This window comes from Oryctolagus cuniculus, chromosome 7, assembly GCF_964237555.1.
Source record: "Oryctolagus cuniculus chromosome 7, mOryCun1.1, whole genome shotgun sequence".
Classification (NCBI taxonomy): Eukaryota; Metazoa; Chordata; class Mammalia; order Lagomorpha; family Leporidae; genus Oryctolagus; species Oryctolagus cuniculus.
The window spans coordinates 133,769,105-133,790,736 of NC_091438.1; the positions used below are offsets into that span (position 1 = coordinate 133,769,105).

Genomic DNA, 21,632 nt, shown 5'->3' on the forward strand with positions numbered 1-21,632 from the left:
TGATCGCTGCCACATTTCAGTGTGGCTGGGCTTAGGGAGCTGAGAAGACGGCTGGCAAAGAGGGAGGAAAAACAATGGAGGGAAAGGATGAGGCTGGGAAAAAGAAAACAGGACAGGGTTGCAGCAGCTTGGAGCCCCTGGAACCTGCCTTGACTTTGTAGACTGAGATCAGCAGAGTTCTTGGCCCGCCGGGCCTCTGTCCTCCACTGTGTGTGGCCAGCAGGGTTCTGCCACCAGCCTTCTGAACCAAGGGTGAGGCCCTTCGAGCAGCTCAGGACAGCAAATGGGGCCAGGGAAGGGAGAGGCTCTGCGCTTAGTGAGACGGATTCCGACACCCCGACTTGGCCTTGTAACCCAGATCCAGCAGGCAGGGAAGACTGCACAGGCCAGGCTGGCTTCCAGTGTAACACTGACTTCATTTCCTCCCGGAAGGAGAGGTCTGCCTCAGCCAGCTCCAGAGCCACCCTGGGCCCCCACTCCTCCCACCAGGGCGTCCCTGCGGAGGGGTCAGGCTGCCCGTGCCTTACTCAGGAGGGGGCGACAACGTCCTCAGATCACACAGAGATTTCAGCCAAGACCCTAAAGCGGCAGTCCCGCCTCCTCTCTGCTGCCTCCCTTCTCTCCTGCTAAAGAAACACACGCCCGACTGCAGCGCACAAGTTATTTTTAACCACGGCAGTCTCCCCATGTGCAGCCTCACTGGCCCAGCCCCCTCCTCAAGACAGTCACTCGGCAGTGTCAGGATGCAGAGACCCAGCCAGCACCCGCACCCCTCTGCTCAGCTAACCTAGCAGCGTCCCCAGGGGCTTTGCCTTAGGCTTTAGCCCTCTGGAGTCCACTCCACTTTACCAATCTGGACTCAGAATCCTGAACAGCAGGCCAGTGGTCCCGTGGGCCTCTCCTCCAGAGAACACTGAAAGGAGAAACCGCCACAAAGGCATCCATATGCTTGTGCGAGTGCTGGAGGATCGGGAAGAGGGCCTGAGGAAAGGAGAAGGAAGCGTCTACTCTGCCTGCAGCAGAACAAGGAGACTGAGTCAGACACCCTGAGTCATAGCCCCGTGAGCCCGGGCACAAGTGAAGCCCTTGCACCCAGGAGACAGCTCTGAAATCTATTACTGGCTGACACCACAGGCCCAGAGGACTTTTTTTCCTTGGTTAAAAAGAGTATACATTATAAATATATATTTATATGTATAATATCTATATATGATATATATTATTTGAAAGGCAGAGTAACTGACAGAGGAGAAGAGACAGAGAGAGGTCTTCCATCTGCTGGCTCACTTCCCCCCTACCCGCCTCATATGCCTGCAACAGCCAGGGCTGACCCAGGCGAAAGCCAGAACTCCATCATGGAAGGTGGGAATCAAGTACTTGGACCATCATCCACTGCCTCCCAGGTGCATTAGCAGGAAGCTGGACTGAAAACAGAGGTGGGAGGGCTGGTGCAGCGGCTCACTAGGCTAATCCTCCACCTGCGGCGCTGGCACCCCAGGTTCTAGTCCTGGTTGGGGCGCCAGATTCTGTCCCGGTTGCTCCTCTTCCAGTCCGGCTCTCTGCTGTGGCCCAGGAGGGCAGTGGAGGATGGCCCAAGTGCTTGGGCCCTGCACCCGCATGGGAGACCAGGAGGAGGTACCTGGTTCCTGGCTTCGGATCAGGGCGGTGCGCCGGCCGCAGTGGCCACTGTGGGGTGAACCAACAGAAGGAAGACCTTTCTCTCTCTCTCTCTCTCTCTCTCTCTCTCTCTCTCTCTCTGCTAACTCTGCTTGCTTGTTGGAAAAAATAAAGAAAGGAAGGAAGGAAGGAAGAGAGAGAAAGAAAACAGAGGTGGGACATCCCAGGCACTCCAATGTGGGATGCGGGCATCCCAGGCACTAGCTTAACCCACTGCACCACAGTGCCCACCCCAACCCATAGGTCTTGAGAATAACTTCCCCCAAGGGTTCCTACTGCCCACCAAAAGTTCAGGCTCTGCAGCTTGCCATCCAGGCCCCACTGGCATCTCCTTCTTTGGGGGTAGCTCTGGCTACAACCCTTTCCTGATTACTTGAGCCCATGTAATCCTCTTTCTTCTAACTTTCCATTACAGCCCACTGCCCACTCCCAGATCGCAATCTGCTGCATATAATCCTCTAAACACTCTGCATACATTCAGTTACTCAATACTGGTTGATCTCCAGCATGCACAAGGCCCTGGACAAGTCACTGGGGGTGAAAGCATAAACAAGGCACAATCCCAAGGGAGTGCTGGGCCCCCTAGGGGTTAACTGCTAGATTGGACCAGGGAACCCAGAGGACAGAAGAATGTGACTATGAGAGCAGAGGAGGGAGCTTTGGATACCACTGGGGGGCATTAGGGACAGAGGAGGCGGCACTTAGGAGGAGGAGGGGTTAGCAGCATCTTGCAGAAAAAGAAAACGACAGCATGCAGGTTTGACCCTGTGAGATGTAAACCTCCGGAGGGCAAGTGACAGGAACACATGCCAGGGCACCTGGGGGCAGACGTGGCAGCAGGTGGAGCTGAAGAGGTGGGCTGGGGCCTGATTCTGCCGGGCATGGGGAAGCCTCTGTCCCTCAGGGAGTGAGGCAACAAAGACGGTGTATAAGCAGCTGAGGAATGGTATCAGGTTTGCATCTTTGAATAAATACTGTTAGCCATGTGGAGGAAGGGGGGCAGCCTGAGAAAAGCGAACTATTAGACTGTCGTTGGAAGGGGCAAATAGGGGACGATAAAGCAGAAGGGAGCGGGATGTGTCTGAGAGACACAGAGGAGGCAGCAGGACGGGCCTCGGTGATGGACTGGAAGTAGGAGACGTCGGTGAACCGTCAGCAGGCACAGCTCCGTCTATCATCCGGTCTGCACCCTGGCACCCACTGCTGCTGAGATGCAGAGCGTACTCCGGGGTGGAGCTTGGGGTGACTTTCATGGAAGCATCTCCCTTGCTCCACACGTCGGGCTAAGGGTTTACACACATTGCCTCATCTAACCCTCAGCGCGAACAGGCAGAGGGGGCATTCTAAGCACAAGGAAAGTGAGGCTCAACCGGACAAGGGACTTGCCCAGGGCCACACAGCTGATCAGCGGCAGGGCCACAGGCCAGCACCCTGCCACTCTGACCCCAGAACCTACACTCACAACCACTTGACTCTGCGGCTTGGCCAGGGACTGGGCACCTCCCAGCTGGGGAGCAGGCAGCCCCCAGATGCCACACTGCCCCGAGGGTGAACGTACACCCCACTTTGGAAGGGGACAGGAGTGAAGCCACTCTCTCTGAGGACTTCTTTACAAGAATGTAACTCAATAGAGTCAGACGTTATTATTCTTAAATATGCTCACCATTGTGATGATGGCAAAAAAAAGTACGATTTAGAAAACTGTGAAATATTATTCAGCCTTTAAAAGGGGTAAGTCTAAAGTCTAAGATGTAATACAGGAAATATTTTTGAGATAAGAGTAACTGAACAGATTCAACGTAGACTGTCCATAGGCCATGATGGGGAATGCATAGAAAATTCAGCTAAATGGGGACAAAGACAGGGAAAGAGGCAAAAACTGAGACAGGTGTGATGTTGGCATATGATCTCATCATCTCTCCAGCAGGAATAGTTACAAGTTAGATTGCAGCTGGCATGGTCATGAGGAGGGTCCCGCTGTCCCCCACACCGGCAGGTGCACACCAACCCAGCCTTCCCTCTCACCCACGAAGCCCGGCTCGCTGGGGGACCGCTCTTACCGGCGACTCTGACCACAGCGCGCTCCGCAGGGTCCAGCACCGAATCCTGGCTCTTCCGTTTTTTCTGCTCATGCAGTGGCAGGTTCCAGGGCAAGGTGTCCCCTGGGGGACAGGGAGACAGGCTCCCTGAGCGCTCGCTCCTGTAAGACCGCTCGCTCCGACAGGACCGCTCGCTCCGACACGACCGCTCACTGAGCGTTTCTTCATCTGAGGAAGACATGGCCCGGGCAGGAGCTGCAGCGGGACAGCCTGGGAGTCCAGGGGAGAAGGGATCTGGAGGAGAGAGGGATGAATGTGAACAGACGGCAGGGGGTCACACAAGGAACACTGGTTCTGCCACTGACTTGACTGCTTTACCTAGCTGAACTTCAACTTCTTCATCTGGAAAATGGGACGATGACAGTGCATGCCAGAAGTAATTCACAAGGTGGGGGGGAAATCCCATGAAATTTTATAAATATATATATATATGATATATCTATCAATCTTAAAATCCTACATGAAAGGGCCGGCGCCGCAGCACACTAGGTTAATCCTCCGCCTTGCAGCACCGGCACACCGGGTTCTAGTCCCGGTCGGGGCGCCGGATTCTTTCCCGGTTGCCCCTCTTCCAGGCCAGCTCTCTGCTGTGGCCCAGGAAGGCAGTGGAGGATGGCCCAAGTGCTTGGGCCCTGCACCCCATGGGAGACCAGGAGAAGCATCTGGCTCCTGCCATCGGATCAGCGCGGTGCGCCGGCCGCAGCGCGCAGGCTGCGGCGGCCATTGGAGGGTGAACCAACGGCAAAAGGAAGACCTTTCTCTCTGTCTCTCTCTCTCACTGTCCACTCTGCCTGTCAAAAAAAAAAAAAAAAAAAAAAAAAAAAAAAAAAAAAAGAAAAACCTACATGAAAGTTAGCTCCTATTACTGGTGAGCACTACTATTGTTATTTGGTATGTTTGAAGGATTAAACTCATGGTTTCCAGAGACAGAAAGATGTGGTTTCAAACTCCACTCTGCCATGTACAGCCCTGTGACCTTGGAGCAGCCGTTCAATCTCTTTGGAGCCTCAGTATCTTCAGCTACAAAAATGGGCTGACAGCAGCTAACCGCCCAGGGTTGTTTGCAAGGACTAGGGGAGGCCCTGCAGGTGAAGTACTTAACAGCGCCTGCTTCCCAGCAAGCATGCACTGAACAGCATCTATTATTACATTTCTGGTCTCTTTACCTCCCAGGAATGCTATAAGGATAAAATAGGGCAACATATGGAAAGTATTTTCAAAAAGTTAAAGCACGATCTCAATGGCAGGCACGAAACAAAGCACGAACTCAAACAGCAGAAATTCCCTGATGTCTCCCACTCTATCCCCAGCAGCTATATTAGAACAAGGACTCAGCTCCAAGTCAGACGGATCTGGCTATAAAGCCCAGCCATTTAGGAATGGTGTGATCTGGGGCAAGTCACTTCACCTGAGACTCACTTTTCTAATCTGTAAAATGGGGGCAATATTCCACCTTAGAGGATGTCTTACAAACATCGTGAAATGCAAAGGTAAAACTGGGCTGGTGCCATGCATGGCACACAGGAGGCATGAGATAAAGCACTCATTTGCTCATTCCGAGGGCTGGTATGGAAATAAGTGGCACAGCATGGGGTGGGTGGGCGGATGGTACAGGAAGTCCGTATTTCTGGTCAGTTTGGATAGTGGTGAGAGAGATGCATGGAAACACAGTCACTATGGAGCCAGCTGGGCTCCATCAGCCAGACTGGGCAGCCTTTCCTTGGCCAGGCCAAGCTCACCTCCCACAGCCATCTGTTATGCACGGCTCACCTCCCTGGCTCCAGCAGAGCGTGCCTTCAGCCACCTGCCTTCCTACAGGCCCCAGATGCAGCCCAGGTAACCAGCTCTCGCTGTGGCTCTGGGCTCCAGGGAGCGCAGAAACCATGACTTTCCCTTAGGGGGAATTCCTGCACATAGGCTGTTGTGGAGACACGGAGGTGGCCTAAATGGTTAGACACCACGGGGCCCTGGGCACAGCCCCTCCTGGACTCTGGGAATTGCAGCCTCAAGGCTGCAAGGGGCAGAGTCAGCCTCTTGGGTCACTGGCAGGGCCCCCACCACAGACACAGCATTCAAAGAGATAACAAAAGAAACATCAGACGGCAAGGGCTGCTTCTAGGCAGCCTTGGGCAGACAGAACAGCCCGGCAGGGCACCCCTGAGGCGGCAGCAATGGGAGCCCTCTTCCCATGGAACACCCAGAAGGGATCCAGCCATAGAAGGCAGAAAGAAAAGCACCCGGGTTCTGGCACGGCTCTGCCCTTTATTGGAGCATTTAACCCCCTCCCTCATTAATCCCGGCGCCCACCTCCTGGCTCTTACAGCCGGTTCAGGAGCCGGAACGACGGTCCCAGGCTCCGGAACCTGGGCCCCCGACCCTCGGCTCGGGGCAGGAAAACGCCCCTCTTCTCGGACCACCTGCTTCAGTTCAGGACCGCCCATTCCTCTTCTAGACGCCCATTTTACTACAAAGGCGGCTCACCCACGGCCTCCTCCCCCAGAAACCGTCCCTCCGCGGCTCTGCCCGGGTCACTCTTCGGCCCTTCGCACACACCTGTTTGACCCCGGGGCGCCTGCCCCACCCCTGGGTCGCCCGAGTCACTCCATCAATTTTGCATTCACAGAAGCGCGCGCCCACGTCCCCAGTCGACTCCGAAGGCCGTAGGTCAGGTCCGCGACCCGCAGGTTACCCAGCACTCGCCGGCTGCGCCCCCAGCCCCAGCCTCACCCCCATCCACGTCCCCTCACAGCGGGGGAAGGCCGCGCCCGCCAGCGGGTGGCGGCGCGCGTGGGTCCGCGTGCCCGCCGCGCGTGGCTGACAAAGAGCGGGGACGCGCGACCAAGGACCGAGAGGGCGCGGGGGCCAGCGGCCGGGCCCAGCAGCTGGGAAGCGTCTTTCCACGGCTGGCTCTGCCCCTCCCGCAGGTCCCTCTCCCGGCCCCGGGAAGGTTCCGTGCTCCATTTTCCCGGGGAACACGCCTCCCTCCGGCCCGGGCAGCGCCCGCCCAGGGGAAACCCCAGCCCTGCGTGCTCGCAGCTCCCGGGCACCGGCCGCTGGGGCTGCAGGTGCGAGGCCCAGGCAACCTCTCTGCCCGTGCCTGTCAACCCGGCTTGCCGCGGCCGCCTCTGTCCGGCGCTGGGGCGCGGTCGCCCCGCGCGATCCATCACCGCGCCCTGGGCGCCGCCGCACACCCCGCAGTCCCGCAAGGAGCCCGGACCCAGCTCCGCGCCCCGCGCCTTACCCTTGGAACGGCAGGAGGAAGCAGACCGGCAGGCGGCAGCGACCCAGGCGGCGGCGACGGCCGGCGCGCCCCGGGCTGGAGCTCAGCGGAGGGGAGCGCGGCGGAGCCGAGGGGAGCGGCTCCCACAATGGCCGAGCTCGCGGCGCCGAGCCCCCCGCCCCCCGCGCCCTAGCGGCAGCGGCTGAAGCGGAGCCGGCGCAGCCGCCCAACCCGCTCCCCCACCCCCAGCGCCGACGCCGCCCCCCGCCCCCGATGCGCGCTCCCCGCCCCGCACCCCACCCCGGCGCTTCGCGCGAGCCGCTGCCGGTCAGCTGCCCGGCGCCCCTCCGCGCTGACCCCGCGTCCTCCAGCTGCCCCCGGCCCTCCCTGTCGCTCCCTCCCCCGCGAGTCCTCCCTGGCGGCCGCCGGGGCCCTGGGCCAGCTCACACCCCCATATTCCCCGCCCGCTGCTCCGCCGACCTCTCCGCGCCTGCCGGCCGCGCGGCGCTCGCTGACCCCGGGGTGCTCCCGGGCCCACCCGCTCGGCCTGTTCCCCGCCAGTCCCCGACCCGCTCTCCCAGGCGGCCTGCGCTCCACCGGCCCCTTCCCCTGACAGCCCCGCTTCGGCCCACTTCCCCCAACCCACATTCCGTTCCCGCTCCTGGGGCTCCTGCTCTGGCTCCCCGGATAATGAACGCCCTTCGGGGGCCGAGTGTAGGCGGGACCCGAAGAGGGCGCCCTCTTTCCCGTGGGGTAAAGGGCAGAGGGGGCCAGGCCGGACTTTGCTTTAGACAGAGCCAGACTAGACTGAGAAAGCTTTTCCTGAACTCTTAGCTTGCACCGGCCTGGGATGGAGCAAAGGACGGCCAGGAGTGCCTTTGACCCTCGCATCTCAGTTCATGGACTGTGTCCAGAAAGGGAGGGAATGTCGCTGAGGTCATTGCACGAGTAACCTGCAGAGCCACAGCCACCTCCTGCGCCTGCCTCCTGGTAACTGTCCGAGACGGTTCACCTGCGGTGCCGAAACGAATCCTCACTACCGGGTTCATCATTCATTCCACAAACAAGTACTGAACACCCATCAAGGGCCAGGACCCGGGCTGAGCCCAGAAGAGAAAATGAGCGGGATGCACCCGGTTCCTGCCCACAAAGCTCACAGTCCAGCAGGAAAGAAGGACGAAAATCATACTGTATCTCATGGGGTACCGTTATGAACTTTTCTTTGTACATGTAGACCTGAGATTAGATGATTTTAAAAAAAGTTTATTTTATTTATTTGAAAGAGTTAGAGAGAGAGGTAGAGACAAAGAAAGACAGAAAGAGAGGTCTTCCATCTGCTGGTTCACTCCCCAAATGGCCGCAATGGCTGGAGCTGAGTTGATCGAAGCCAGGAGCCAGGAGCTTCTTCTGGGTCTCCCACGTGGGTGCAGGGGCTAAGGAGCTGGATGGGAAGGAGGATACAGGACTCAAACCGGCACCTTATGGTATGCTGATGCTGCAGGCCCGGGCTTTAAGCTGCTGCACCACAGTGCCGGCCCCAAGATTAGATGACTTACTCAGTCATCTAGGAGACAGTGCATGATCCCAGGACTGCACTCTGCCTTCAGATTTCACATCCTTTGTGTGCTCCCCACCCCACCCCACCCCACCCCACCGCCAACACACACAAACTATATTGTTGAGAAAACAAATGTGCTGGAGCAATGGACAGAGAGCCTTGAACTTCAAGTTGAGAAATTCGACTGAAAAAAAAAAAAGAAAGAAATTCTACTGAGGCCAGCTCTGTGTCTTACTAGGCTACCTTCTCTGGTGGCCACCGGCATCCCATATGGGCGCCGGTTCTGGTCCCGGCTGCTCCTCTTCCGATCCAGCTCTCTGCTATGGCCTGGGAAAGCAGTAGAAGATGGCCCAAGTGCTTGGGCCCCTGCACCCATATGGGAAACCGGGAAGAAGCTCTAGGCCATTGCAGCCATTTGGGGAGTGAACCAGCAGATGGAAGACCTCTCTTTCTCTCTCTCTCTTAAATAAATAAATACATCTAAAAAAAAGAAAGAAAGAAAGAAAGAAATTCGGTCTAAATTTTTTGGTCAGGAGCAGCCAAGGAAAGGGTCAAGGCAGAAGAGTGAAAGTAACCTAAAGATGGGTGTGAGATGCTGGCTGGGAGACTACTGCACCAGTCCCAGCCAAAAATAATGCAGCTCTGAGCCAGGCAGGAGCAGAGGGGATGCAAAGGGGTGTTTTCCATGCACTGAAATGGGCTAGGTCTCTGTTTCTGCAGGCACTCTTCCAGAGTAAATAAGGAAAAGGAGCCACCCTCATTAAACTCTTGAATGCTAGGGAATGCCCTGGACATTTGGTACATATTATCTCATTAAATCGTTCCCAACACCCTGTGCAGTAGGTTCCTTTATTATCCTCATTTTACGAATAAAGAAACCAAGACTTTGAGAGGTAAAATGATTTTCTGAAGCCCACAAACTGGTGTTGGATCTGGGCTTTGAACCCAGGCGTGTCTCTAAATCTCACCACCATTGCTCTTTACTGTTTAAAGAAAAGGCGAGGAATGCAGGTCCCCAGACTCAGCTGAAGGCTGTTTGCTCAGACCACGGTGCCTCTGAGACTGCCAGAGAAAGGTCAGGAGCACACAGCTGTAACCTAAACAGCCGGTGGGCCAGTAGCGCAGGCGCCTTGGTGGGGTGGTGTCTGAGAGACACCTGCAGGGCCTCAGCCCATGGGCCTCCGCAGCCGGATCCTGCAGTGCCTCTGGGACAGTGACAGGGAATCCTGTCCTTGGAAGGGAAATCTCATCTGCAACAACACGATGAACCTGGAAGACATCATGTTAAGTGAAACAAATCAGGCACAGAAATCCAAAGACTACGTGTGAATATAAAAAAGCTTAACTTGGAGCCGGTACCATGGTGTAGTGGGTAAAGCCACTGCCTGCAGTGCTGGCATCCTATATGGACGCTGGTTCAAGTCCCTGCTGCTCTAATTCCCATCCAGCTCTCTGCTATGGCCTGGGAAAGCAGTAGAAGATGGCCCAAGTCCTTGGGCCCCTGCACCCACCCGAAGCTCCTGGCTTTGGATCAGCCCAGCTCCAGCCGTTGCGGCCATCTAGGGAGTAGACCAGCAGATGGAAGACCTCTCTCTGTTTCTGCCTCTGCCTCTATGTAACTTTGCCTTTCAGAAAATAAATAAATAAATAAATAAATCTTAAAAAAAAAAAAAAGCTTATCTCTCAGAAGCCAAGAGTGGAATGGTAGTTTTCAGGGGCTAGGTGAGGGGTAGGGGTTGGAGAGATTAGTCAAAGGATAAAAGATTTCAGTTAGCCAGGACAGGTACATTCAAGAGACCCAATGTACAACATGGGGACTACTGTAGTTTGTATTTTTAATTTTCCATTTATTTTATTATTATTTTTTGACAGGCAGAGTTAGACAGTGAGAGAGAGACAGAGAGAAAGGTCTTCTTTTGCCGTTGGTTCACCCCCCAAATGGCTGCTATGGCCGGTGCGATGCGCCGATCCGAAGCCAGGAGCCAGGTACTTCCTCCTGGTCTCCCATGCGGGTACAGGGCCCAAGCACTTGGGCCATCCTCCACTGCCTTCCCCGGGCCACAGCAGAGAGCTGGACTGGAAGAGGAGCAACCGGGAGAGAATCCGGCACCCCAACCGGGACTAGAACCCGGGGTGCCGGCGCCGCAGTCGGAGGATTAGCCAAGTGAGCTGCGGCGCTGGCCTATTTTATTATTTTTTAAAAGCAGTTTTTTTGAAAAGCAGAATGACAGAGAGAGACAGAGACAGAGAGAGAGAGATCTCCCATCCACTGATTCACTCCCCAAATGATCACAACAGCCAGGGCTAGGCCAGACCAAAACTAGGAGCCTGGAGCTCCATCTGGTCTCCCACATGGGTAGAAGGAATTCAAATACTTAAACCATTATCTGATGCCTCCCAGGAACATTAGCAGGGAGCTGGATCAGAAGTGGAGCAGTCCCAGGGTTCAAACCAACACTCTGACATGGGATGAGGGCATCCAAGCTGTGGCTCAACCCACTGCACCAAACATCTGCCCTTCCCCCTTTTTATTTATGTTATTATTTTTAACAAGATTTATTTGTTTATATTTGAAAGTCCGAGTTACACAGAGAGAGGAAAAGACACAGACCTAGAGCTCTTCCATTCGCTGGTTCACTCCCTAGATGGCTGCAATGGCCAGGACTGGGCCAGGCCAAGCCAGGAGACAGGAGCTTCTTCTGGGTCTCCCATGTGGGCGCAGCGACCCAAACACTTGGGCCATCTTCAGCTGTTTTCCCAGGCCATAGCAGGGAGCTGGATTGGAAGTGGAGCAGCCGGGACTTGAACTGGCACCCATATGGGATGCCAGTGCTGCTGGTAGAAGTGGAGCAGCCAGGATTTATTTATCTATTTATTTATTTTTTGACAGGCAGAGTGGACAGTGAGACGGAGAGACAGAGAGAAAGGTCTTCCTTTTGCCGTTGGTTCACCCTCCAGTGGCCACCGCGGCCGGCGCGCTGCGGCCAGCGCACCGCGCTGATCCGATGGCAGGAGCCAGGTGCTTATCCTGGTATCCCATGGGGTTCAGAGCCCAGGGACTTGGGCCATCCTCCACTGTACTCCCTGGAGCAGCCAGGATTTAAACCAGTGCTCATATGGGATGCTGGTATTGCAGGCAACAGCTTAACTTGCAGTACCACAATGTCAGCCCCAATAAATACAAGCAAAAAATAATAAAAAATATAAAGTTCCTATGGAATAGACTAAGAGACACCAAGGCATGAATTTTTTCAGCTTAGAAATAAGTGTCAGGGCACTTCCCTAGTGAAAGAGGACATGAGTATAAGAGGGGAGACAAGCTGGAATCATGGGCAGTGGGTGGGGGGCCTGGGTGGGACACTGAGTCCCTGTAGGGGCCAGGATCTGTGGGCAGGCTCTGGGCAGACAGGGCCAGCTGTGAGGGCTCAGCAGGGAAAACTGTTAACCCGCCTGGGATGCCGGCAGCGCTCCTCTCTGCCTACAGAACATGGAACCATTGTCCCCAACCTCAGTGCCCTTCCCAATCTGACCACCGGTCCTGTCCTGAATTATTCATGCTGTGGGCTCTGAGCAAGTGGAGCTTCCGGAAGCTTCTGGCCTGAGGACATTCGGCTGTGTCTCCCCAGGGCTCTGTGTCTTTAGCTCCGACAGTGTTACTGGGGGACTGAGCTGCTGCCGGGCTCTGCCAAGCTTTTTGCAGCTGGCAAACAGCCGGTCACCTTGGGCTACCGGGCTTCAGCCGTCTTTTATTGAGGAATGCTATGTGCTGGGGAGAGTTCTGCGCTCTGTCCAGAGCACAGAAGTGAATCCAATCAGGTCCTTGTCCTTGAGCAGGCACTTGGACATGATTTCCTGCCAGCCCTGGTGAGAGCTCACCCAGACTGTGTACCGTTTCACCCGTGGAAGGCCACAGCCTACTCCCTCCAGGAGTAAGTGGCCTTGACTCTCACATCCTTAACACCGAAGTAGGGCCCTCTCTGGGGTCTGGAGAGGCACAGAGCAACTTGTCACCAATGTTGCTGCTCAGAGCCCGGAGCTAGTCCCCACACTGCTGCTTCCCACCCACACCAGGAGGATGACATCATTCAGCAACCAATGCCAGTGCTTGTTTTTTTAGGAAAAAAAAAATCAGATAGCCACGGCCCCTGTCCTCAGACAGCTCACAGTCCAGCAGGGGGTGGGCATAAAGAAGTGAGAGGGCAGGATCAGCACTGCTGCTCAGCAGCATTGTGGGTAAAGTCACCCCCTGCAATGCCGACATCCCCTATGGCGCCCGTTCACATCCCAGCTGCTCCGCTTCTGATCCAGCTCCCTGCTAATGGCCTCAGAAAAGCAGTGGAAGATGGCCCAACTGTTTGTGCCCCTGCCACCCATGTGGGAGACTCAGACAAAGTTCCTGGCTCCTGGCTTCACCTGGCCCAGTCCCAGCCGTTGCAGCCATCTGGGGAGTGAAGCAGTGGATGGAAGACCTCTCTGTCTCTCCCTCTCTCTCTCTAACTCTGACTTTCAAATAAAGAAAGAAATCTTAAAACACACACACACAGAGAGTAAAGGGCAATTATACTTCCCTGATTGGTATTGTGATTGGGGGTGGTACAGGTACCCTGGAACTGAGCACAGAAAGGGACATTCCCAATAAGCTTGAGGATGTGTAATATTTTTAAAAAAGATTTATTTATTTATGTGAAAGAGTTAGAGAGAGAGAGAGAGGGAGGGAGGGAGGGAGAGACAGAGAGAGGTCTTCCTTCTGCTGGTTCTCTCCCCTGGATGGCTGCAACAGGCAAGGCTGAACCAGACTGAAGCCAAGAGCCAGGCGCTTCATCCCGGCCTCCCATGTGAGTGGCAGGGACCTCTGCTGCTGCTTTTCCCAGGCCGTTAGCAGGCAGCTGGGAAGTGAAGCAGCCAGGACTCAAACCAGTGCCCATATGGGATGCCAGTGTTGCAGGCGCTGGCTTTACCTGCTACACCACAACACTGGCCCCAGAAGGCATGCGATTTCACCAGGCCTCTCATCCTTGTCTTTTTAGGTCCTTGCCAAAATGGAAACTTCATGGAAAAGCTCTGTTCTTCCATAGCGGCTTTTCTTTACACGATTGCACTCCATCCTGACCTGTTCCAGTGGACTCTCTGGCATCAGATAGGTGTCCAGCCTGCAGGGGCAACATGAGAATGAGTGGAGACTGGAGCCCTCTGCAGGTAACGCCACCAAACAGGAAGTAGCACGGAATCCCTCGAAGATCTCTGAGCTCTGCCCAGAACATTCTCACTGCTACCTTCCCCTGATTGACTCATTCCATCGGCACATGGACGACATCTGGCTGAATCCCATCTGTGTCCCGGTTCTCATCTCTCTCCTACCAGCTCCAGCGTCATATTCAGCTTCTTCCTTGACCTCCCCCCGACACCTGCATGTCTAAAGAACATGTCAAATTCAAAATGTTCCACACAGACTATTTCTAAAATCATTTTTATTGACACATAATTATTATATGTATTTATGGGATACATTATGATGTTTTCATTCACATATACACTGTGTAATTATGTAACTTATCTATCACCTTGAAATGTAATTGTTTCTTTATGGTGAAGATATTCAAAATCCTATCTTGGTGTGGTCTTTTTAAAAATATTTATTTATTTATTTATTTGAAAGTCAGAGTTACACAGAGAGAGCAGAGTGAGAGAGACAGACAGATAGATAGAGAAATCTTCCTTCCAATGGTTCTCTCCCCAATTGGCCACAATGGTTGGAGCTGCACTGATCCTAAGCCAGGAGCCAGGAGCCTCCTCTGGGTCTCCTACGTGGGTGCAGGGGCCCAAGGACTTGGGCCATCTTCTATTGGTTTCCCAGGCCATAGCAGAGAGCTGGATCAGAAGTGGAGCAGCCGGGTCTCGAACCAGCACCCATATGGGATGCCAGCACCGCAGGCCAGGGCGTGAACCCACTGCGCCACAGCACTGGCCCTGGTGTGGTCTTTTAGTACACTGGTTAAACTGTGGCTTGGGACACCCACATCCCATATTGCAGTGCCTGGTCAGAGGCCTGGATACGCTGCTTCTAATTGCAGCTTCAAGCTAATGCACACCCTAGGAGGCAGCAGATGATGGCTTAAGTATTTGAGTCCCGGCTGCCCACATGGGAGACCTGGATGGAGTTCTGGGCTCCTGACTTCAGCCTGCGCTATCCCTGGCTGTTGTGGGCATTTTGGGGGAATGAACCAGCAGATGGAAGATCTTCCTCCTTCTGTCTTCCTGTGTCTCTGTCTCTGCCTCTCTCCTTTTCAAATGAAATGAACATAATAAAATTTTCAAAATCCTCTCTTCTAGCTATTGTGAGATATACAATGCATTGTATATATATATTTTTATTTTTGACAGGCAGAGTGGACAGTGAGAGAGAGAGACAGAGAGAAAGGTCTTCCTTTGCCATTGGTTCACCCTCCAATGGCCGCCGCAGTCGGCGTGCTGCGGCCGGGGCACTGCGCTGATCCGAAGCCAGGAGCCAGGTGCTTCTCCTGGTCTCCCATGGGATGCAGGGCCCAAGTATTCGGGCCATCCTCCACTGCACTCCCTGGCCACAGCAGAGAGCTGGCCTGGAAGAGTGGCAACCGGGACAGAATCTGGTGCCCCGACTGGGACTAGAACCCAGTGTGCCGGCGCCGCAAGGCGGAGGATTAGCCTAGTGAGCCATGGCACCGGCCCCCACATTGACTCTTAAGATTTGCCCCCATCACCTGCAAACCTGTCCTCCAGTTTGTGCACTCTCAGAAAGTGGTTCTGCCACCTACCGGTATTCAGGTCCAAGATAGAAAACTTATTTTGGTTTTTCTTTTTCTCACTCCCGTGCGCCCCATCAGCAAGGTCTGACCAACTACCTCTATAAAACAGCCTGAAGTCTTCCCTTCTTCCTCCCACCACCTTAGTCCAGCCTCTGTCATGGGCTCACTGGACAACAACACCACTCTGCCTGTCTGTTTCCATGCTTGCTCCCTCCCCTGTTTCAATCCGTACGGCAATATTTTAAAATAACTTTTGTGTCAGCACTGTGGCACAGCTGGTTAAGCCATTACCTGTGATACATATCCCATATGAGTGCCAGTTCAGGTCCCAGCTGTTCCACTTCTGATCCAGCTCCCTGCTAACGTGCCTGGGAAAGCAGCAGAAGGTGGTCCAAGTGCTGGTGCCCCAGCCATCCACATGGGAGATTCAGATGAAGTTCCTAGTTCCTGGCTCTGGACTGGCCCAGCCTTGGCCATTGAAGCCATTTGGGGAGTGAATCAGGGGATGGAAGACTGATCTCTTTCTCTCCACCCCCCCCCTTTTTCTATAACTTTGCCTCACATACAAATAAATGCATCTTAAAAAAAATACTCCCAGGGCAGGCATTTGGTGCTGCAGTTAAGATGCTGCTTGGGGCCTACGCCGCGGCTCACTAGGCTAATCCTCTGCCTTGCGGCGCCGGCACACCGGGTTCTAGTCCCGGTCGGGGCGCCGGATTCTGTCCCGGTTGCCCCTCTTCCAGGCCAGCTCTCTGCTGTGGCCAGGGAGTGCAGTGGAGGATGGCCCAGGTGCTTGGGCCCCTGCACCCCATGGGAGACCAGGAGAAGCACCTGGCTCCTGGCTTTGGATCAGTGCGGTGCCCCGGCCGCAGCACGCCGACTGCGGCGGCCATTGGAGGGTGAATCAACGGCAAAGGAAGACCTTTCTCTCTGTCTCTCTCTCTCACTGTCCACTCTGCCTGTCAAAAAAAAAAAAAAAAAAAAAAAAAAAAAAAAAAAGCAGAGCCAGGACTCAAACCTAGGGACTCCAATATGGGTTGCAGGCAGCCCAAGCAGCATCTTTTTTTTTTTTTTTTTTTTTTTTTTTTGACAGGCAGAGTGGACAGTGAGAGAGAGAGACAGAGAGAAAGGTCTTCCTTTGCCGTTGGTTCCCCCTCCAATGGCCGCCGCGGCCGGCGCACCGCGCTGATCCGATGGCAGGAGCCAGGAGCCAGGTGCTTTTCCTGGTCTCCCATGGGGTGCAGGGCCCAAGCACCTGGGCCATCCTCACTGCACTCCCTGGCCACAGCAGAGAGCTGGCCTGGAAGAGGGGCAACCGGGACAGAATCTGGTGCCCCAACCAGGACTAGAACCCGGTGTGCCGGCGCCGCTAGGCGGAGGATTAGCCTAGTGAGCCGCAGCGCCAGCCCTGGCTCTGCTTCTAATCTAGCTTCCTGTTAATTTACACCCCAAGAAGCAGCAGTGATGGCTCAAGTATTTGGGTCCCTGTTACTCATATGGGACACCTGGATGGAGTACAATGCTCTTTGATTTGGCCTTGCCCATTTCCGGCTGTTGTGGGCATTTAGGGAGTAAAACTGTAAAACTGCAAAACTTCAGATTAAAGATTCTCCAACACACCCCCTCTGTATTTCAAATAAGTGATTTATAAAACGTAACTCATGTCACCACACACATAGTTCAAGTTTGCACTTACCCTAAAATACAAGCTCATGACAGTGGTCCACAATGCTGTCTACCATGCGGCATTTGCTCACCCCTTAGACCTCGTCTTAGAAGCCCTGGCTCATTGGATGAAGTCCAATAGATCAGATTTTTCCATTACTCTAGTAAGTGGAGCTCTTTTGTATCTTAGGGCTTTGCAAAGCTGTTTGTAATTCCCTTTCCTAAAATCTTTGCCTTTTGCACTGCCCAGAATTCATTTTAAAAGTCATTTCTTCCAGGCCAGCATTGTGGTATAGTGGTGAAGCCACCTGCAACACTGGCATCTCATATGAGTGCCAATTTGAGTTTTGGTTGTTCCACTTCAAATCCAGATCCCTGCTAATGTGCCTGAGAAAGCGGAGGATGGTCCGAGTCCAAGGATGTGGCCCCTGTACCCACATGGGAGACCCAGTAGAAGCTCCTGTCTCCTGGCTTCAGACTGGCCCAACTCCAGTGGTTGTGGCCATTTGGGGGAGTGAACCAGCAGATGGAGAATCTCTCTCTCTCTCCCTCTCCCTCTGTAACTCTGCCTTCAAATAAATAAATCTTTTTTTTTTTTTTTTTTTTTTTTTTTAGTCCCCTTCTTAGGGCAGGTATTGTGGCACAGCTGATCAAACTGCCTCTTGAGACGCCCATATCAGAATGCTGAAAGAACCCCGATCTGGCTTCCTCTCCAACTTCCTGCTAATGTCCCTGGGAGGCATCAGATAATGTCCTAAGTACTCAGGCCCTGGCCACTCATGTGGAAGATCCAGATAGAGTTCCTCGGAAAGTCTCAGTTTGAAAGACAGAGTTAGAGAGAGAGAGAGAGAGAGGAATCTTCCATTCATTGGTTCACTCCCTAAATAGTCACAACAGCCAGGCCGAAATCAGGAGCCAGGAGCTTCTTCCAGGTTTCCTATGTGGGTGCCTGGGGCCCTGGAACTTGGGCCATCCTCTGCTGGCACATTAGCAGAGAGCTGGGTTGGAAGTCAAGCAGCCACAACAGAAACAGGTGCCATATGGGATGCCAGCAGTTCAGGCCAAGGCTTAACCCATTCCACCACAGTGCTGGCCCCAAAATATGTATACATCTCTTAAAAATAAAAAGTCACCTTCACAAAGAGGCTTTTTTGGACCACCCATCTAAGCAGCCCTGTTGCTCCCCCTCTTTGCAGAGGAATGACACTAGACCCTGCGTTGTTCTTTCGTCTGCTCGGCCCTTCCCGGGTTTGCTGCTGATTCTTCCCGGGTTGGCTACCTTCCCTTCCACCTCCGTGGAAGGGCGGTTCCCCCTGCCACTTTCCCCACTTCTGCGGGGGAGCGGCACACCGCCGGCCGGCTCTCTCGGGGGCTGCTCAGGTGCTCCTTCAGATGTTCCTCGTGCATGCGGTCTCTCTCCTCCTTTATAGTCCTCTTCCACCAATCCCAACTCTGCTACCCACACGCCGAGTACGCTGCTCTCCTCCAATCAGGAGCAGGTCCTGCTGCTTATCGGTTGAATTGGAGGCAGCTGTGTAGAAGCTGTTTGCTCCTCTCCCAGCACCATATTGTGGGAAAGCAGATGCATAGAATAAGTCTTAATTCCAGTAACAGTCTAGTCCGAGTTGCTCCCCACACAGCCCCTCCTCTAAACCTTATTACTCCATCCTCATTTTATTCGTTTGTTTACCTGTTTATTTTCTGTCTTTCGTTCACCCCCAGGATGTAAGCTTAAGAATGAAGATCCTGTCTGTGCTGTTCACTGCTCTACCCCTCCATATGTGGCACCTGTTAGGAATCTAACAGATACTTGGATGGATACATGGATGGATGCAGTGAGTGAGGACAGAAGGTGAGAGACTTTCCAGGAGAGAGATCTGTATGTACAAAGACTTGAAATTCAAAGAGAGTATAGGATACTTAAGAAATTGAAAGAAGTTCAGAACACTTGGCACGAAGAGAGTTAAGGTGTAAGTTGTCCCTGAGGCTGGAGCAGTAATCAAGAAAAATTATGGAAGATGCTGGGCTTAGACTCTCTTCCAAGTTCCATATGAAGCCATTGGAGGGTTTGAAACAGGGAAGGAACTTAACCCGGAATAGTCCACTTTTGCTTACTATAACAATATATCCGAAGCTGAGTATAATGTCTAAGGAAGAGAGGTTTATTTATCTCACAGTTTTAGAGACTCAACAGGGTACCAACATTGGCTAAGCTCTGGTGAGGGCCTCACTGGCTGTGTCACATGGCAGTGGTATCCTGGTGAGAGCTAGTGAGAGAAGGGAGATTATATAGCCAGGCAGAAAGCAAGCAAGCTCTTTGATAACAACCCTTCTCAGTGGGAATTGGGGTCCCTGGAGAACCACATTAATCCTTTCTGAGAGCCTGCCTCAAATGACCCAAACACATTCCACTACACCATACCTTTTATTATTATTATTATTATTATTATTGACAGGCAGAGTTAGACAGTAAGAGAGAGAGAGAGGTCTTCCATCCATTGGTTCACCCCCCAAATGGCTGCTACCGCCGGCGCTGCGCCAATCCAAAGCCAGGAGCCAGGTGCTTTTCCTGGTCTCCCATGCGGGTGCAGGGCCCAAGCACTTGGGCCATCCTCCACTGCACTCCCTGGCCACAGCAGAGAGCTGGATTGGAAGAGGGGCAACCGGGACAGAATCTGGCACCCCAACCGGGACTAGAACCCGGTGTGCCGGCGCTGCAGGTGGAGGATTAGCCTATTGAGCCGCAGCGCCAGCCTAGACCATATCTCTTAAAGGTATCATAACCTCTTTTCTTTTTTTGGATTTATTTATGTTTTTGAAAGGCAGAATTACAGAGAGAGAAGAGACAGAGAGAGATCTTCCATCTGCTGGTTCACTCCCCAAATGGCTGCATTGGCCAGGTCTGAGCCAGACCAAAGCCAGGAACCATGAGCTTCTTTTGGGTCTCCCATGTGGAAGGCAGGGGTTCAAGCACTTGGGCCATCTTCCACTGTCTCCCAGGTGCATTAGCAGGGAGCTGGATCAGAAGTGGAGTATTTGGGACACAAAGTGGCAACCATACAGGATGTGAGCACTGCAGGCAGCAGCATAACCCATTATACCACAGTGCCAGCCCTTCTTACAATCTCTTAACACTGCTACACGTGTTAGGGGGCAAACTACAAGGAGACCATAGCATTAATCTAATGTCTATTCTAAAAAAGCCATTCGTACTGCTCTAAGTGCTACAAGGAAGCTAAATTGGATGTGAAAAAGCCACTGCTGGGTGCCAGTTAGAAGACATTTAAACTTGTCCTGGCAAAAGTTGGTGGTAGAGGTGAGGATGGAAGGTCACATCAACAGGACAGAAGGAAAACTAGATGTTGGGAGTAAGGGAGAAGAGATGTTGAGCATCACTTCCGGATCTGTCTCAGCCAGAGGTGGGCATTAACCACAGAATGGATTTGCGATGTAATGCAGCTAGTAGCGAGTATTGGGAGTCGTGTGGTTGGGAGATGTAGACTGCAAGGATTCTGAGCAAGGGCCACTGCGCCTCCGCGTGATCTGAAACACAGTGCTGATGTTGGCTGTCACTAGGGCTTCCTGACTATAAGGGAAGCAGCGTGGGGCCCCAGCCCTCTCCCATTGCATGGGGAAAGCCACTCTTGCCCTCCGATGTCACATTGGCCATCTAGAGATGCAGGCACCAAGAGGGCTGGAATCAGGAAGCAGAGCAAAGTTTTTAAATTGGCTTGTGCCCATGGCTGGGCACAAGCAGGCGTGGCAGACTTTTGGGGGCAAAAGCCAGACTGCAGTGAGTTGAGGGGTGAGAAGGAGACGAAGCGAAGGGGAAGAGAAATGCCAGGGCAGTCACTGAGGAATTAGTGCTGGGACTTCGATTGTTGGCTTGTTTGTTTTTAAGCAGGAAAAGTTTTGAATGTTCAAGAACTGTTCTGAAAAATGTAAGTTGGGAGCCGGCGCCGTGGCTCAATAGGCTAATCCTCCACCTTGCGGCGCCGGCACACCGGGTTCTAGTCCCGGTCGGGGTGCCGGATTCTGTCCCGGTTGCCCCTCTTCCAGGCCAGCTCTCTGCTATGGCCAGGGAGTGCAGTGGAGGATGGCCCAGGTGCTTGGGCCCTGCACCCCATGGGAGACCAGGAAAAGCACCTGGATCCTGGCTCCTGCCATCGGATCAGCGCGGTGCGCCGGCTGCAGCGGCGGCCATTGGAGGGTGAACCAACGGCAAAGGAAGACCTTTCTCTCTCTGTCTCTCTCTCTCACTGTCCACTCTGCCTGTCAAAAAAAAAAAAAAAAAAAAAAAAGAAAAAAGAAAAATGTAAGTTGGAAAGAATGCACTACAGAGCAGAGCTTGCTTTTTAAAAAAGATCTATTGATTTATTTGAAAGGCAGAGTTATAGAGAAGGAGGGAAAGAGAGAGAGAGAGAGAGAGAGAGAGAGAGAATGCTTCCATCCACCGGGTCACTCCCCATGGCCACAATGGTCAGGGCTAGGCCAGGTCAAAGCTAGGAGACTTGGACTCCATCTGGGTTTCCCATGCAAATGACAGGAGCCACAGCACTTGCTGCTTTCCCAGGCACATTAGCAGGGAGCTGGATTGGAAGTGGAGCAGCAGAGATTAGAACCAGCACCCA

The 21,632-nt window shown here is 53.6% G+C and overlaps 1 protein-coding gene across 6 annotated transcripts in view; it reads right to left on the minus strand.

Annotated features, from left to right (window-relative positions):
* Positions 1–7,717, minus strand: part of MACF1 (microtubule actin crosslinking factor 1) — a 407,445-nt gene extending 399,728 nt beyond the window's left edge. For 5 of the 6 annotated variants that reach the window (XM_051857940.2, XM_051857938.2, XM_051857937.2 and 2 more), the window contains exons 1-2: positions 7,018–7,173; positions 3,738–4,010 (exon numbers count right to left, since the gene is read on the minus strand). In XM_051857940.2, the coding sequence (XP_051713900.2) occupies positions 3,738–3,957 (220 nt within the window). In that variant the 5' untranslated portion in view covers positions 3,958–4,010; positions 7,018–7,173. Of the gene's footprint in view, positions 1–3,737; positions 4,011–7,017; positions 7,174–7,642 lie in introns of those variants that run through there. The other variant, XM_070078713.1, reaches the window with a different exon arrangement.
* Between the last annotated feature and the right edge of the window lie 13,915 nt (positions 7,718–21,632).